The sequence below is a fragment of the Hakea prostrata genome, chromosome 4 (assembly GCF_041222555.1).
Source record: "Hakea prostrata isolate BN-2017 chromosome 4, UWA_Hpros_2, whole genome shotgun sequence".
In the NCBI taxonomy this organism is placed as follows: Eukaryota; Viridiplantae; Streptophyta; class Magnoliopsida; order Proteales; family Proteaceae; genus Hakea; species Hakea prostrata.
The window spans coordinates 11,007,222-11,026,291 of NC_142603.1; the positions used below are offsets into that span (position 1 = coordinate 11,007,222).

The 19,070-nt window shown below is 39.3% G+C and overlaps 1 protein-coding gene across 1 annotated transcript; it reads left to right on the forward strand.

Annotated features, from left to right (window-relative positions):
* The first annotated feature begins 2,863 nt into the window (after positions 1-2,863).
* On the forward strand, positions 2,864-18,253 carry LOC149017838 (putative E3 ubiquitin-protein ligase ARI2). Its single transcript, XM_089152165.1, has 7 exons — positions 2,864-3,338; positions 4,083-4,115; positions 4,239-4,518; positions 5,227-5,707; positions 17,170-17,718; positions 17,799-17,971; positions 18,076-18,253. Exons 1-7 carry the CDS (start codon positions 3,219-3,221, stop codon positions 18,219-18,221), a joined length of 1,782 nt encoding a protein of 593 aa, XP_089008291.1. The 5' UTR covers positions 2,864-3,218; the 3' UTR covers positions 18,222-18,253.
* Positions 18,254-19,070: the final 817 nt, after the last annotated feature.

Below are 19,070 nucleotides of genomic sequence, written 5' to 3' on the forward strand. Positions count from 1 at the left end.
AGCACAAACCAGTTTATCCTTAATTTCTTAACTTGCTGCCATACTTAGGTTAGAAAGAGCCTTTGTGGATAAGTAATGTGCACCACGGTGTAACTGCCAGTGTTAACCCAGTAACATGCACCTTCTATACATTAAGATGACTAAGGACCTACCCAGACTGGTTTGGTTTTCCTAAAACTCATACTGAAAACAAAAAATGAATCGAACGACCAGTTTGGCACCTTAGACCAGCTTTAGAAACCGATTAAGTTGGTTTCTGGTGTTATAAATTTATAATCATTCTGTATAGAGGACAGGTTAACTGGCACTGCATGTTTGGCACGTGGATTGGCACAATCATTCCTTTCATTCTCTAAACCTGTTCGACATCATTAATTATCTTTTCCTCTGCTTTCTTGTTAAAGTTCAAAAGATGGTATAATAATTTTTTAGGTTGGAAAGTTTAGGACCTTTCTTTGTTAATGGATATGAACGTCGGATATTGGTCTGCCCCTTGGCCCATGGCTCCTCACTAATTTATTAATGCAAATGTATTTATTTTAATAAGTGATATGGTGAGTTTATGATCGGACCGGGTTCATACCGTCCCCCGACCCCGGTCGGACCCCGGCGAACCGGATCCGGAAGATGGCTTCTGAGAGCTCGGGCGGCCCTAATCTTCTTTGGATTAGGGATCCCCTTGATGGCGCTCGCCGCGGCGGTAATCTTATTGAGGGTAACCATCGCCCGGTTATCTCGGTCTTCTCTGCCCAAACTGTGGTCTATCTCTCACGGTCTACTTGTCCACGCCCCGGGGCTCGTGCTCCCGGGGTCGTGTCCTCTATTACCTCACTCCTCGGTGGGGCGGATCTCGTCGTCTATCGGCTCGGGTTCTCTGCGTGCCTCTTCGCGCCTTCTGATCACCTTTCCCGTTCTTCATTCCTTGCTCGTGTCGTTTGGTGTTAGTTCATCCGCTTGCCTTTGGGGTGGCTCCGCCCGGCGGTCGGGCCCTCGCGCTTTCGTTTTGCGGGACATCCGTGGGTCCGGTGCGTTTGGCGCTCTGAAACAAAATTTATTCTTATCAACCTTGGTGAGAAGGTGCAATTGTTCCTCTGGTCTTCAAAAAAAATGTGAATCATATCTATCAAATAAATGTGGAAGTGGATGGATGATGAAACTCAATCAGTTCGTTGGTATTTTATTGAAAAAAGAAAGCAGTTAAATTGATAGAGTTGTCTTACGAAACTTGTTCTTTTGTCGATCAGACTATAAAAGGTACAATATCTGCCAAGTGGATATAATGTCATTAATTAGTGTATTTAACAATATTGAACAATTCTGCGAACATTCTTTTTACATGTTGAAGCAAAAAAAAGTGCATAACTTTTAAGATACATGATTTCTTTCACAAATTATTAACGTTATAATGACTAGTTGAAAATTAAATGATCATGTTTCTTTCCAATTTTCTCCTTAGTCATGCAAACGTTTCCATGTCTTGATTGATATTATCTTTTGTATTTCAAAATTGAAACCATTGGTGATTGAAACTAACAATATTATAGAGATTATGATAGAATAAATTGTAACAGAGGCAGCTTTGTAAAACCCTAATTCAATCCAAAGGGACAATCTTCATTAATTGCAACCGTAGATAAGAGAGGGGGGATTTTTGAGGCTACACTAATGAGCCACAATGTTAGGGTTTGTGTAATAGGTGATTTTATATATTGGGGATGAGCATCAGACTTTCTTGAAAGATGGGGCGCCATACCCATTTTCTTTTTATTGGCCTCTTGACCGGTGGACTGGTCTCATCCTTATCCCGTAATCACGTTTGAAGAATTGGGGAGCTTCTTTAAAAATCATCTTTATGGATAGACTCAATCTACCCCAACCACCACATTCACAATAGACCGAAACACCATTGCCACCACATTGGTCTCTCCCAAACTTTTCATGGACAATGATTGGAGGAAGAAGTGACTCAAGACCTATCCTATCTAAGGATGTATTATTTGACCTTTATCTACTAGTCAACTTTCTTTCAATGAACTTTTTGGATTTATAAAGAGGCCCTAATCAACCTGGTTGGCCTCTCAATCCCAAATCTTCTTTCTCCTGCCTCACCACCCCCCTATTCAACAATTGGCCTTTCAAGTTTGAGGGAGGGATGTGCAATACTTACAGATGAGGCAGGAGAGAGAGCTAAATTTGAGTTATTTGAAACAACAACCAACCAAATGAGGAAGATATGCATATATAGATAGAACTAGGCGCAAGCGTAGAACAGTTGTTGTTGTTGTTAAGTTAAACAAATGGTCATCAGATAATAGGTGAATGAAATAAAGAAATAATGAGTAATATTTATAAAGTTATAACTAATTAAGTGAAATATTGAGAAAAAAAAAGAGAATGGTGCCCTAAGGCGTATTTGGATTACGTAATATAAAGCACGGGCTTCATCCCTGGCTCCAAGGAACTTGAATTCTAATCATTTTACTTGTTGGTGTTGGTTTTTGACAAATTGAGCCACCCCTCGGGTTAAAATATGAGGATTGAAATAACCCTAAGCTCATTAGCTCATTAGCAAAGGAGAAAAGAAGCCCTAAGCTTTGTCGGATACATCAATCTCTCTAGTAATTCCCAATTGTAGACCAACTCAGGCAACATATTTTCAAACTAGACTTAACTCCAACTTGTAAATTGTAATGGCCTTGGGCTTTTGGGGCTAAAGCTGTAATTTTACCGTCTGAGGAGTTAAATGGAATTAAAATCATGAGGAGGAGGGTGTTTAAGGACTTCCAAAATTATTGATCGAGTGAATTTTCCTTTTTTTTTTTTTTTTTTCCAAATGATCTAGTGAATTTTCATTACACAACCCACGGATCGGCGTATTTTTCCCACCACGAAAGCGTACTTTGTTCAATAATTCACATTATATTATTATTTTTTTCTGCGTTTCTGTCTTGCCCCAGCTCCCCCTCTCGTCGAGGAAGAGAAGCCATACTCGTTTTAGAAGTTCTTATTTTATTTTTTCTTTTTAGTTGCTTTTACTTCCTCTGCAAGTTCGTCCCTCTTAATTTATCCTTCTATCCGAAAACCTACAAGAATCTGCGGCGATCGTCTCCAAAATTGGTTCAGTTGCTGTAATCTGATCTTTCTGAGTAGTCCGATCGTTAATATTCCGTATCTTTATTTTCCGATCGATTTCTTTAACTTTATCTAGATTCGCTTCGATGGAGGACTTCATGAGCAGTGATGAAGAGGATTATTATTCTGATCGAGATGCTCTCGAGGGGCTGGAGAATGACGAAGATGATACTCACTGGCAGCCTAGGAGTGTCTCGACTAGTCAGGTAAGATTTATTTTTATCAGTTCATCGTTTTGGTATAGGATCGTAATTCTGTTGAATTTATCGGAAATTTGCTATGATTTTGGTTTTTTGCTTTGTTCGTTTTGCTCTTTTTGAAAGAACTGGAGTTGTTTTGCATAAGAATTGGCCGAATTTCGTATATGTGCAATGTTGATGGTTATAATAGTTTCGCTTTTATTTTCTAGGCAATTTGTGTAAAATTAGGGATTGAACTAGTTTTGATTGTCGTCGATGGTTGTTACAGAATGGTTCCTAGGAAGGATTCTGTTTACAAATAAATTTACTCTTTGGTAAGTTAAGTTTTTTGTATTTTCTAGGTGAGGTTATTTAACTTATAGGTCAGCGTTAGGAATGTTATTTGTTTAGGATGTTAAGTTGGAGAACGAATTCAGTTGAAAATAGTGATTAAACTATGTTTTCTCCCCCCTCCTTGTGGATTATTCATGCAAACGGTTCTTCGGAACTCTGAACCTCTTGTCTAGGAGGAGTTAGTTACAACAGGTGGCCAGAACAGGATGCCGACAGGTACAAACGAGTGACAGCATCTTTAGAAGGGATATTGTTACTGTCGTTAGAGAATCAACCTGAAAAATCCATACGAGACACTGTAGTAAGATTTTTTTTTTTTGGGTTGGGTGGTGTCCTATGCATTTAAAGATTATATTTTGGATGAAACTATAGCTTTGTTGGGTTTTCATATTATTAACTTTTGTTAGTCTTTTGCAGGTGATCACGAAAGAATCCCTATTGATTGCACAGGTATATTTTTCACTACAGTTCCTTCTCTTCTTTTAATCTTATGGATATAATTTTCATAATTACAATCATTTTCCTGCATGCGTATCTTACTTCAGTTTGAATGCTTGTTAAAAATCTATGCAGAGAGAAGATTTGCGTCGGGTAATGGACTTGCTAAAACTGAACGAGCAACATGCACGGACTCTACTTATCTATCACCGTTGGGATGTTGAAAAGCTGTTTGCAGTATTTGTAGAGAAGGGAAAAGAGCAATTATTTGATGAAGCAGGTGTCAGTATAGTTGAACGGAAGGATCATTCCCCATTTCAGTGCTCATCAACAATAATGTGCAACATATGCATGGATGACATTCCTGCCAATGAGGTTACGACAATGGACTGTGGCCACTGCTTCTGCAACAACTGTGAGTTTGTAGTTTCTTTTACTAACTAAAATTACAAATTATTTCATAACTAATATTTGTTTCCATTATTTCTAGTCCAGAAAATACAGCATATATGGTTATAGGTGTATGTTTTTGGTATTGTCTGCTTCCTGATTGAAATCCACAGTGACTCGTCAGTCGTAACGACCGCTTCTGTATTGTGGTGGCCTCTCAGTGATACATGCAGGAAGTCTGTGGTAATAGCTGATCGATTTATAATTATGTGATGATATTTTGACTAGAGATAAAGTTTCCCTGATTGCAAAACTGCTAAATGTTGGTTATGATTTACTTACGAGGGAAAACATTCAGTACATCGTGGGGTTATGATCAGATTTGGCTTTGAAATGTATAGACTGCTAATCCACGTTTCTCTGTCTATAGAATTGCCACATTAGGTTCCATAGTTTAATGGCTGAACATATATGGGGGAAAAATCTACTTGATTGGCCATGAAATTTGACCTGTGCGACTTTCTGATTGACTGTATCAGACTCCATGCATCATCTCAAAATTGGAGGGCTCTATAAATAATTTCTTCTCCTTGTATTTAAAATATATTAGGAAATTAACATGTTCAACAAAAGCGTTTTGAACTCACTTGTTTCCTGTAAAATATTATTCTACATTTGCCTCCAAAATGCCTTAAATTACAGATTTCATCCTTTGTACACGTTTCTCCTGCAGGCTGGACTGAGCATTTCATTGTGAAGATCAATGAGGGTCAAAGCAGGCGTATTAGGTGCATGGCACACAAATGCAATGCCATATGTGATGAAGCCATTGTCAGAAATCTAGTGAGTGCAAGGCATCCTGATCTGGCAGAGAAATTTGAACGTTTTCTTTTGGAGTCTTATATTGAAGATAACAGAAAAGTTAAATGGTGCCCTAGTGTTCCGCATTGTGGTAATGCTATACGTGTTGAAGATGATAAATTTTGTGAGGTGGAATGTACATGCGGATTGCAGTTCTGCTTCAGTTGCTCTTCTGAAGCTCACTCACCTTGTTCATGTATGATGTGGGAGCTTTGGACTAAGAAATGTAAAGATGAATCAGAAACCGTGAATTGGATTACAGTCAACACAAAGCCTTGTCCAAAGTGTCACAAGCCAGTGGAAAAGAATGGTGGCTGCAACCTAGTTAGCTGTATTTGTGGACAAGCATTTTGGTAAGAGTTTTTATTGGTTACTGTTGTCTAAATATTATGATTGTAGTAGGTTGCTCAGTGCTTCTCTGCTACAAAGTCCCCCCCCCCTTCTCTCTCCAGCTGCAGTATTTATGTGCTGCAATCAAGGTTATTGATTTGCATTTGGTTTGGTGCAATTGGGGTCTACCTCTTATTATTTCAAAAGCAAACTCCATCTTTCCCAGTAAAATAATATTGATATCATGCTCTTTGATACCACTACATGGGGATATGCTGATGCGATACTAATTCCTAGAACCAGGGTTTCATTAGACGTTGATGGTCTGTGGGAGCCTATGTGGAAGCTTGGGAGGTTGAATGGTCAAAATTAATCTTGGGTAGTTTTATATCTTACATTTGGCTTTAATTTTCTGCTTTTTGCCCCTATGTTTCTTTTTAGTGGCCTTGACTAATCCCTTAAAGTGGGGGTAAAGTAAGTTCATGATTGATAATTGAATGTTTGAGTGAATTAGGGATTTTAAGAACTATGTTTCGGGTCTATTGTTTTAGACCTATACAAGAAAGTCAGTAGGAATCCTTGTTATGAGTAAATTTAGTACAGAAGCTGATACAGGTGAATGTCTTGCACCAGTCATAGTCCCCTTGGAAAACCAGATGGAGAACCGCTGGATCCGGTGGGATATGGGGATTTTGGATAATTATTGTAATTTCTGCAACTTCTTTTTCGTGTGTGTGCGCGCGTGTGGTTAGAATCAGTTGAAATTAGTCACATTGGCTATTTGGATTTAAAGTCTATTTAAAGTTTGATTTCAATTTTGGATTTCGTATTCTTCTCTCTTTCTTCTTTTACTGTTCCTTGTACATCATATTGTAATTTTCACTTTACTGTTACTACTGATTTAGTGACTGAAAGTAGAGAAGTTCATCAATTTCTTTCGTCCCTGATTCTAAAGGGTACCATCACTATGGTTTTGTTTTCAAAGAGTATTATCTGCTGTTGAGAGTTAAGACCAACTTTAAACCATAAGCAGTTCTATGCTTACTGCCTCTTCTGACTTCTGGAATTGAGTACTAAATGTTCTTTGGTCTTTGGGGTTTATGTTGTCTGGAGTTGATAGATTAGGAATACGTGAACTTAACCTTAAATTTCTAAAGCAATCGAACCATAGTTGGAGATCCATAAATATTGCATGCAGATCATGTACTATGCTGGTTCTGTTGAGTTATAAGGTAGAAAAGCTTTTTCTTCTCTATGATTTCTTATCCCTTTGTTATTTTATTTCATGTCATCCCCATTTTCTTATCTTGTTCTCCTTGGTCCTTTACAAACAAATTGAATGATTATATATTTTCAATCAAGGAAAAAATACTTTTTATCTGACTCTTGAAAAGTCAATTTCGAGCCTCAAATGCACTCAAATTGATTTGGATTTTTGCATACTACCTATTCCAAGCATAATAAACAGTGTAGAACTACTAGTTTACTAAAAAACTACTGAAAATGTAACATCCAAGTATCCAACATTCCAAGTATATAGTACATGAATCAGAGAAGAAGCGGGAATGTTATTACTTACAAGTTACAAGTCTATTCTATTCAAGCCTCAAGGTCTCCCTCTTCTGTCTGCACCCCATACAAATGACAATACAACTCCCATGATGTTTGCCCCATATAGTTTTGGACATAGTCAACAACTGCATCTCTGTACGTGGCCTCATCCACATGCATAAGATTTCTTGACGGTGGGAAGTTGTGAATCTCCATAGGAACTGGTGGTGGTGGGCCTTGTGGCTGTGGAATAGTGTGGAAGATCTGCTCAACAAATGAAAGAGCACCCTGGCTCTCAGGACTAGGAGAAGGATAAGGATACTGATAAGGTCCTAGTAGCTGACTCCGATAATCGACAGTGGGAGAGACACCATAAGCTCCATAGGCTGCTCCATAACCATAAGGCTCCACTAGTGGCTGACTGGCTTGACCCTGAATCTGATAGCCAGGAGGGATACCATATGGTCCATAACCATAAGTCGACTCGGTAGAACCAATACTCTCCACAGCAGTATCATATGAGGACTCTACAGGCCTATGCCATCCGGATCCTCTAGAGGTGGAGGAGTCTCTAGCATCATCAATGCTCATCGATCTCATAGATCCCACCAAGCTCTCGGCATCGGGTGGACGGTAGGACCCATATGATGGCGTGTCCTCTGTGCTCCAGCCGTGCTGTCTCCCCTTTCCCTTCCTCGAATATGTAGAGGAAACATTTTTGCCTCGAGATGCAACTCCAGTATGGTCTGAATCCTGTGTTGCGTGGGTGAACTGACTCTCGCCTGTGAATCTCGGTGGTCGTCCCCCCCCTTGACTCACGTACTGGTGGTGGTGGTATGTCCCTAGGATCAGCTGAATCCTGATCACGAGGTCCCACACCCTCCTTTCCCCTCCATCATCACTGACATCGCCATCGTCATCATCACCACCATCGTCATCGTCGGAGGCTTGAGTCACCTCATCCTCAGTGTCGGACCAGAGAATCAAATCCTCACTTTGGGTGGATGCACTAGGGTGTGGCACGAAGGGACGGGCGGGCTCTGCATGTGCCCTCCCCTCCTGGGCCATGTACTCATCCACATCAGCCCCCATCTCCTTTGCAATCTGTCTATTGGGACGACCTCCCTCCTCATCTAGCAATGGCTCTCCATTGTCCCTGATCCAATCAACTACTGGGTTATCATCATCATCCATCTCAAATATGTCGGCCAACTAGATATTGGTGCTCTCTTTGTCCATCCCCTGTCTAATATGATCCTCTCTCAGTCTTATATTATAATGTATGTAGACAAGGTCCTCTAGACGCTTCACACCCAATTGGTTGCGCCTCTTCGAGTGAATGAGGCTGAAGGTGCTCCAGTTTTGCTCACAACCAGTGGCAGAACATGTTTGGGAGAGCACTTTGCTTGCAATCCTACTCAAGTTGTGTGAATCACGTCCAAATTGCAACCACCACTTAGCTGCAACAAACATAGACTCCCAAGTCATTTTAATACTTAAATAACTAAATTAAAGATAAAATATAATAATTAAATTTATAATGAAATAAATGAATGAACTTACCCGCAGGGGCGGTTTCCCGTCCCGATACGGCCACTACACGACCGAAGCTCCCAGTGGCATCCCTAAAAGCCTTTATCTAATAAAGAGAAAAAACAATTACTAGTTACTAGGTTAATAACTTATTATAAAACTATGAATTGTGAATATCAAATGATTCAAATCATTATCTCACCTCCATAAGGATGATTGCTTGTTTAGTTGAATTCGGTTCGAACTTCTCCACTATAGTTTGGACAACATCCATTAAATCTTGCCTCATCCCAAGATTGTCCTTGTAATGGTACTTGGGATTTAAATAGTATGTTGTGTAAGAAAGAGTATGTCATAAAATGGGAATAATTAATGCTTAATAGTGTGATAACATAATGAAAATTAAATTAAATACTAGACTTAACAACTCACCAGCCTTATGCAGTGGATGCTACAACGTAGACTCCCATCTAATGTCGATGATTTGAAGGACTTTCTTGTTGCCGTGTGGGTGGACCTGAGCAACTTGCTGCTTCATCCTCTTTACTGCAGCAAATATGTGTGCTAGAGTAGGTTTTCTCTGCTGATCTACCATCCTCAACACATTCACCACAGGCTCAAGCATCTTCACCACTATCCTCACATTGTGCCAGAAAGTCTCATCGAGTATGGTCAACTGTGCTCTCCTTCCTCCCACTGATGAAGAACCCTCCTAGTTAAACCACTCCTCTGATGCAAACATACTCCTAAGGCCAACCTTCCTACTCTCAAAGCTCTGCAATGCTATCCAATTAGTAGCAAATTTGATTATGCCTGGCCTCACTCACTCACCCTGACACTTGTTCCTCATCATCCTTAATGCATAGGTGTGATATATGAAGGTGCTAACATGTCGAGCTTGTTCCACGGTCTTCTTCACAAGCTTGACCTTTCCAATGTCCTTCAATATTAAGTCAATGCAGTGAACAGCACAAGGAGTCCAAAAGAGCCTATATCTATCCATCCATCAAGGCATCAAGCCATGAATACAAAGTTATAAAGTGTACATGTATATGTGTAATGTAAATATATGTATTTACAAATGAAAATTAATACTATATGTTTAAATACCTGGAGTTCTCTTGCATCTTCAACCCAGCTTTCTTGTAGTTGGAATTATCAGTCACAATTTGAACCACATTTTCCACTCCAACCTCCTTCACCACTTGCTTCAATAATTTGTAAATGTATTTTGCATCCTTCTTCTCACCGAATGCATCTACTGACTTGAGGAACACTGTCCTCCCATCACAATTCAACATGAAATTGATGATGGATTGTCTAGTGGGACCAGTCCAACCATCAGCCATCACAGTCACTCCATAATGATTCCACATGGGCTTTAATCCCTTAATGTACTCATTTAAGTCCTCTTTATGCTTAGGCAAATACACATTATATATCTCATATGGTGTGGGGCCCTGTACACCACTCCCAGCCCTGCCTATCTCCTCAATCATATCTTTATAATAGGGCCCCTGAGCTGTATGTGCTGGAATACTATGGTAATAGGCCCGTTTGGAGAAAGCCATTCCCACTTTTTCCTTCACACTCCCCCATAAGTGCTTCAACTTCCTTTGCTTTTGCTCAGACCTCCTAAATAGGGCCGGATCATTGCGAAGAATCTCAAGATCCGGATTTGTAGGATGTGCTGACGAAGCTCGACCCCTTGTAGGAGCCCGTGGGATAGGGCATCCTGCGTCACACTCTGAGTCCTCCTCATAGGGACTTGGGAGCCACTTGTGCCTCTCATACCTACTGGCTCTCTAGAGGACCCACAACCCAGACCCCTCTGTTGCCTCCTCATGTCATCAATCCTCTGTTGCTCCCTACTCATCATCATCGCCTTACTCAGCTGATCGGCCTCTGGATCAGGGTCACTGTCTCCTGGCTCATCCCTACCATAATCCTCAGGATCTGGAAGGTCATCTAAGCAGGCATCCTCGAACTCATCCCTCTGTGTTCTCTTCTCTTTCCTCTTTTGCTTTCCACCAGTAATATATGAGGCCATTGCCCTCTTGACCTCTACGGGCACCTTTGGGCACCCTATTACATCCCTGTTACCACTAGCTAGATGTAGCTTCAATCTAGTGGCCCCACCTCCTCCTATTTGTTTCTTACAATAATTACACTCGCTCTTCCTCCTATCAGCGGTCAGTGGCCGAAGCTATGTTTGACATCTTTAAAAGAGAGTGCCTGATACAAGAAACACACACTAAGTATCTTGAAAAGCTTCACAATATGCTCTAAAAATGACATACATGCTTCTAATAATAACCTCCTATTTTTAAATATAAAAAAAAATATATGTATAACTATATATAAGTATTTTTTTTAATATATAAATAATTTTAAAATATATAAAATACACACAAACTATCTTAAAAATATTCACAACATGCTCCAAAAATTGCATACATGCTTCCACTAATACTCCGCTATTTTAAAATTTAAAACAGAAATTAATTAGTTTTTTTAATATTTAATTATTTAAATATATATTAAATACAGTAAAATTACATAATTAACAGAAAAAAAATTAATTCAACACCATCACAGCAATATGGTGTCTCAACTCTCACATACATTCATTTGAAGCTTAAACATGTACTATACATATACATTTTTAGCAATATACATCATTTAGTAAATTATTTTTAATAACAGAAAAATAAAAAAAATAGTAGGAATAATCAAAAAATGATTTTAACACTACAAATTCATAGATTAACACTCTAAAGTAAACATACATAAATTTGGAAGCAATCTAACATGATTTAAGGCACAAATGAAACAAAAATAAAAAAATGAGGAAGTTGGTTACTCACCTTGCAAGATTTGAGAAAATGTACAAATGGAGGAGCAAATCAAGTGTTTGAAGGAAATGGAATACTAGAAATTAGGTGTAGAAGGGGATGAAAGAAAGAGAAATCAGCAAAAATTTCCAAAGGAGGTCGAAATGTAGAGGGCGATATAGCTCGGTAGGTTGAAATAGCGTCGATAGGTCGAAAAGTGGCTCAGTTTGGACACATTTCGGCCCGATATGGTATCAGGCTGATATTTCGACTCATATCGACCAAAAAATGACATATTGATTGATATTTCGACCATATCGATCGATTTTTGTTCCATGTTTTCAATTGGAATCTTGTCGTGGTCTAATTTCCATTTGTTTGGCTGGATTATTCATTGTTTGAATATCTAAAAAATTACGTTTTTGGAGGCCAGACTATCTCAGGCTTACACAAGTCTAATTCTTCTGGCTGCCGATATTGGATCTGAGCCTTCCTTGAAGGTGTCACAAATAATGGGTTGCATATTGAGATTTCCAGTTGGGCTTCTTTGCAAAGTAGTTTTTCCTGCAGTCCTTGTATTCACATGAGCAGATGGATGCAAATGCAGCTCATCTGTTGGAGGTCTGAACACAGTGGCTTGTCAAAAAGAAGAAATTTGAGGGTAAACTTGAATCATGTATTGATTGGGTGCCCCTATAATTAATCAAACCTTGGATCTGCGCCTTAAGGTCTTGATAGTTCTAGATTGATATGGATCCAACTAGAAGCCGGTAAGCGGGGTCCGCTATAGTGCTATGAATTGGTAGATTTGATTAGGTCAAAAGTCAAAACTAGGGTTAGAGTTTGAGGTAGAGCTATGTCAATTAAGTTTATCATAGTCTATCATTGAGGTTTGAATTCAAAGCCTAGACTTGCTCATAGGACCAACCAAAAAAAAAGAAAAAAAAGTCCTATTTGGGTGATGTCATGCCACTGCATCAGAAGACCCCAAAATTATCCCAATATAGTTGTGGAATCAACTGTTGGGGGAGGCAACCTGGTCTGATGATGTGGTTGGGTTCTTGGTTGGTTTTCTGGACCAGAATTATAATTTGAGGAGTGAGTAAGAACCTTAATGCGAGCTTGTCCTAAACCAGGAAGCGCCGGTGGGAGATCAGTTGCAGCAGAATCAATAAGATATGAACATTTTTTTAATTTCTAGTCTCTGTTTACATATGAAAGAAGAAGATGATGGGGATATGGAAGGGGGGATTTGGATCTCTCTCAATAATGGCTCTTAGTCACTATGTCTCAACTTCAACTATAACCTTAACCCAGCTTAATGGGATCGGCTATATGGATCCTAAAAAAGAGAAAAGAAATGGGCATATCAGAAAAAAGGGTGGGGACTTGCAACATCTGACACATCTCTAGGGCAATGATGTATTTTAGCTTCATACTTCTTCCTCTCTCTCTCTCTCTCTCTCTCTCTCTCTCTCTCTCTCTCTCTCTCTCTCTCTCTTTCTTTGCTTCTTTTTGAATAAAAATTTAAGTCCCTTCACCATGCAGCTCTAGGTCGCGAAGTGTAAAAACAAAGAATAATATCGCAACACCTAGTTCAACGAAATGGGATTGACTGCATAAGTCTTTGATATCCAAATCAGCTCTATTTGGGATCATGCTAGGAACAAGGTCTAAGTTAAGCATGCCTTTTGATGTGAACCCGGGATCTAGGGTTCATCCTCAAGGTCTTACTCAATTGAATCAGCCATAGATTCAGGGTTTTCATACCCTAAGTTTGAAGGGTTAGGGCTGATTTGAAAGTACTAGGGTCTTAGAAAAGGGTAGGCAAGGATTCGGCTAGGATTTAGGAACTAGGGTTATGAATTTCAAACTCTGAACCCTTGCAGTGATTAAAAATTCGGAATTAGGTTCCAAGTCCGGGGTTTAGAAAATTAGGGTTTCTAGGGGATGAGCTAGGGTTAGGTTAGAGTTGAGTGTTAAGTAGGGTTTAAGGAGGATGATCCTAATGGGGTTTAGGGTTTGATTAGTGGTTTGAGAGAATGGTTGAAGTTAGGGTTAGGTTCCTAGGGTTTGTGTGTAAGTGGATGTAATTAGGGTTTTCTCAGGTTTTAAGAATAGGGAAAAGGTTGGAATGGGGATCAAAGGTAGGGGAGGGGGAGAGGGACTTGATTCCTAAGGGGTTGGGGTTGGGCAAGGGGTTAGGGAAATCTGGGGGCTTTAGGGTTCGAGGAGAGGGTAGGGCTGGGGTTAGGGATGCTTGTACTTGCTTGTAGGGATGTTGGGAGCTTGAAGACCATAAATTCAGCAGAAATTTCTGACTAACAGTGCCTGCCTAGGCAATACATGACTTCTAAGCTTTGCTGTTCAATTTTATTCATCAATATAAACTGCCTTTTACAAATTAGAGAGGCTTATTTATGCCTTTAAGAAGGAACTTGCACTAGGACCCAACTTTGGAAAGTAAATCAAACTAGGCTCCTACTCGGACTAAAGACTCACATTCACACAAGGCTCTATCATAGCTCACCCTAGGATGATCCCAATTGAAAAATAAAATTAGATATAGAATCCTTGTAAATAGTGGACTGTGACTGGGGGAATCCCTGACTACTTGTGAATCCTAACTTACTTAGGACTCTTCAATAACTTGACAAATAAGGACTCAAATTTAAAAGTAAAAGTAGATCTGGGATCCTACTAACTTACTGCATCCAATAAAACCCTAAGTTGACTCTACTAGAATATTGTGAAATTACCACAATACCCCTGATGTTACTAGAGGGCCGTAGAGCACGGGCTATGACCCTAGGACCTATTTTGCCTTGTCTCTGGTCGCATCATCTTTTCTCTACTTCTCCCTAAGTCAACTTAGGCCTGCCATGGTTCTTTTGGTTCCCTTAATCAGAAATATGTCAATCTGGATTGGGTCCCCTGAAAGCCTTCATTACACTGCCAGAACACCTCAAACGACTCTCTAAATTTATCATGTATTGGAGCTACTCCCAACCGAGCTCTAATGTGATCAGTCCGCACTTTGTTCAGCATGATAGTATTATTATCTACTGTTGCAGCATGGTTTGTCTTCTTGAGCTAATAGTGATAGCTGATTGAAGTTTTGTTCATGCTCACTGGTGTCTACAACTGCACTTAAGACTCGTGTTGCATTTCATTTTTTTCTCCCTTCTTGCTCCAAGCTAGTGTGTTTTGTACACACACAAACACAAACACTAGCCTTAGGAGGGACGGTTAGGATTTATAAGTTGATAGGGGGAGCATCTCTATCATGGGTTCCTTTATTTTTTACAAGTCTTTAGTTGCTAGGAGGTAGGAGTTAGTAGTTAGTTGCCTTCTTATCTTAGGTTAGTGCCTATTCAAACTATGCTATGCTTGTAAGTGGTCATTTAAGTAATTGGGAAGAGACTATGATAGATCCTTAGTGAAGCATATTGTGGTTGTAATGCAAAAGTTGACCTCAAACTGGATAAACCAGTGGGAGATTGATTGTGACCAGGATCAATACAATAATACAAATTTAGTAATTGAATTTTTCCCCCTCATAGAAAGAACATAAAAGGATAAGAAGAAGGGGGATGGACTATTTCAGCCCTGGGTCTCTCAGCCACAGCTATCAGTTATTGAATGTGGATTTTACTCCATAACTGAGGCTACTGGCCACAAATTAATTTCTCAAACTCTGATTCTCTATTGCAACGTAGGGCCTATCCATAGTTTGGCCAAAGCTTTACAATGAAGAGAAACTTAAGTTGACTGACAATAGAAACTAGTGACTTGTGACTATAGAATCTTATGGAGAATAAAAATCTAATTAAAATTAGAAACTACCATGCTTTAATATTCAGTCACATGCATAAATAACTAAAATAGAAACTAAACTACACTTTCAAGTCTTCCATAATATTTTCATGCAATCTGATCTTGGCTCCTCAAATCTTCTAAGAATTTTTCCACCTAAATCAGATATGGGTTGTTATTCTGATCACGTTAACAGTGTTGTGGTCTTTTTGGTTCTTCATACAAGTTTCTAGTTGGAGGTTGGGCTGCCTTATGCAGTCGCATGCTACAACTTTGCTGGGCTGATTTTGGGGCTTGTTCTTATGGGTATGCATGGGCTTTTTGATCTACATCAGGTTGTGCGTGTGGGTTCTTGGTTTGTCACAAGGTTGAATGCCAAAATCATTAGGCTGTAGTAGTCCTCTTTTAATCACAAAATATGAATCATACGTTGCAAAATTAGAAAATTGTTTCTACTGAGAAGGTTGTCACTTACATTGATATAGAAACTTTGCCACCAAAGCCACTTACATTGATATAGAAACTTTGCAAACAAAACTAGGAAAAAAAAATAAATTAGGACCTTTTGACAAATGGCCACTTTTACATCAGTACATCTTATGTGGCTTGCAATAATGGCCACAAATTTGCCACAATATCTCCTCCATATCTGCTGATCAGCGACTACATATTGGGAAGAGTAGCAGCTTTAAGATGGGCTTAAGTATTACCAACATATGGGCCTGATTATTAACTACATTATGGCCTATTGGTGCTGGATTTTCTTCTATGCTAGTACCATTGGATCTGCACATCATCCCTTCTTTTCAAGATCTATATCGACTTTGTTGGAATAGTTAATCTGTTTAGCTCCGTATTCTGTGTACATGTTACTGCTCTAGTTTTGCAGTCCCAATGTACCAAAGAAGAGGACCTTATTAACTGATTTAGTCCTATAATGGTATTTCTTAAATTTTCAGGAATCTACTCTCAGTTCTGGTCATTGGTTATTAATTAGGAGTAAATAGAGTTAATGGATGTACAGGCTTACAGTAGAGCCTACTGCACAATTTTATCAGTAATAGACGTAGGTTTTTTCTTTGATCTCTCTAATTCAATATTTGTCTGAGTTGAATTCTTAGTTTCGATATGATGTAGTCTAAGGTGATGTCAGGTGTATTTCTAACCCTTTCTTCCATCTTCTTATGCTCTCTGATAACAAGCCAGTTTATTCTGATCTTTGTATATCTGCTGCACCTCTAATTTGGTTGCTTTCTTTTTCAATATTACTCAGGCTACTGGTGAGTTTGCCTTAAATGTGGCATGTACTAGTTTCCTGATTATCTGATCTATTGCTTTCTGCCTTTCTGGTTTCAAGTACTGAGAATTATTAATGAGGCACCAGTTCTGGTTCTAGTTTTTCTACCCTGTTCTAATAGCATTTGGAGCTTGTTTTGCTGGGCATTTCTGTTATCTGTTTTCTATGGTCTTTTTCTGGACATGTTCAACTATTGAGTTGTATCTGATTTCTCTGTTTCAAGTTATCAATTTTCTCTCCAAACTGTAATCTCTCTCTATTTTGGTAATCATGTTTATGTAAGTCTCTAGTTCTAGTTGTGACTGGGTTATTGCATTATCTTAAAGTTATTTTATCCTCATTATTGACTTCCTGCGGCTGTGAGCATGATTTTTCAGCGATCTTGCTTTAATTGATAGGTTTATTGCCTAAAGTGGTATAAACTGACTTGTCAATTTTTCCTTTCCATATGCAGTTGGCTGTGTGGTGGAGCTACTGGCCGGGATCACACATGGTCAACTATTGCTGGTCACAGTTGTGGGCGGTACAAAGAAGACCATGAGAAGAAAGCTGAGCGTGCCAAACGAGACTTATATCGATACATGCACTATCACAATCGATATAAAGCTCACACAGATTCTTTTAACCTTGAAACAAAGCTCAAAGAAGCTGTAGAGGCTAAGATCACAATTTTGGAAAGCAGGGAATCGACTCTGAAAGATTTCACTTGGATAACAAATGGGCTGAACACACTCTTTAGATCAAGACGGGTGCTTTCATATTCATATCCATTTGCATTTTACATGTTTGGTGATGAGATATTCCAGGGAGAGATGTCAAAGGAGGAAAGGGAGTTAAAACAGAACTTATTTGAGGACCAACAACAGCAGCTCGAAGCAAATGTAGAGAAGCTCTCTAAGTATCTAGAGGAACCCTTTGATTCGTACGAAGAGGAAAAAGTCATGGAGACAAGGATGAAAGTCATCAATCTCTCTGTCATCATTGATAAACTCTGTAAGAAAATGTGAGTCCTAGCATTTTAAAACCATTTCAGTGGATTTTTGTTCATGAAAGTTCAGTTAGTTACCCTGATTACATTTCCAGGTATGAATGCATTGAGAATGATTTATTGGGCTCCCTTCAATCAACAATCCATAATATAGCTCCTTACCTGTCGAAGGGTGTTGAGAAGGCATCAGAACTTTCTTCATGTCGGAATTCCAAGCCAGATGACAGTGATACCTTACTGCGATCAGATTCCAGCATCCAAGGAACAGGTATGCCGTTGTGGAACCTGATTACTGCTTTCCTTAACCTTGGTGTGACATTTTAATTAATTCAATGTATCTTTCAAAAGCTTACTGACACCTGCAATATATAGGTGGAACAACAGAACCTGGTAGGCCTTCCTCTAGCTCCCCAAATTTAAATGCAAGTGGATGCTCTTCTCGGAAACGTGCTAGAAAAGTTTTTGGAGATTCCCTCCTTGATCTCAACTTGCCTGCAGAGGTGATTGACAAGAACTGATTTAGTTACAGCTTATCCCTGCATCACTCTAAGTGTACAGCTCTAACTTGAAAGACCACCGTTTGCTCTCTGCTTCAATTCCAAGGCATTTTGTCGGAATCTGCTGTTCCCCTTTTTGTCTTAATGCAGCCTGTCCAAATAGGTTCCACCTCACAATAGGTGATTCAAAGCCAGCCTTGCTTTTGTTGTCTATTCAAATATTCAATCATTATTCTGTACATGCCTTCTTAGTTCAGGCAAATGTGCATAACTGTTACATATAGCCTAATATCCTCTGCCAAAGGCTTGAATTAATATACTAAGCAGCTCCTTATTCTCATATATTCCATTTGGTATACGATAGTTACTCACAAATTTCAACCCATTCAACATGTTCTGATGAAATGCGGGAAGCCACCAGAAACTTCAAAGCCGCCATACGCTGGTGCCTAACTCTTGCTTTATGGATATCAACTTGAGCTACTTTCATTCTTGGAGAGTTCTGTTGTTTCTGACTGATTTTTCAATTTGAGGTTATTAGAAGATGATTATTGCCAACATTAGAGCACGGTTTCTCGTCTCAAAGATGCTCATGGAAAGCTCTTTGTTAATAAAACAGGGATGAATGTGAAGGGGTTTAATTGGGAGTTGTTGGGTGTGTTTTGGAATGGATTTGGTGTTCTAAGGAAGCCCAACCCCCTCTCTCACCCAAAAAAAAAAGGGATTGGTGATTGATTTTATCAAGTTTGAGCATGGTTTATGTTCGTAGCGGCAGACCGGCCCTATTTCCATTCCACGTTCTTCTTCGATTTAAATTTACTGGAGATTTGAGAATTCATGCATTTGCTTTTGTCAAATGAGAAGGAAATG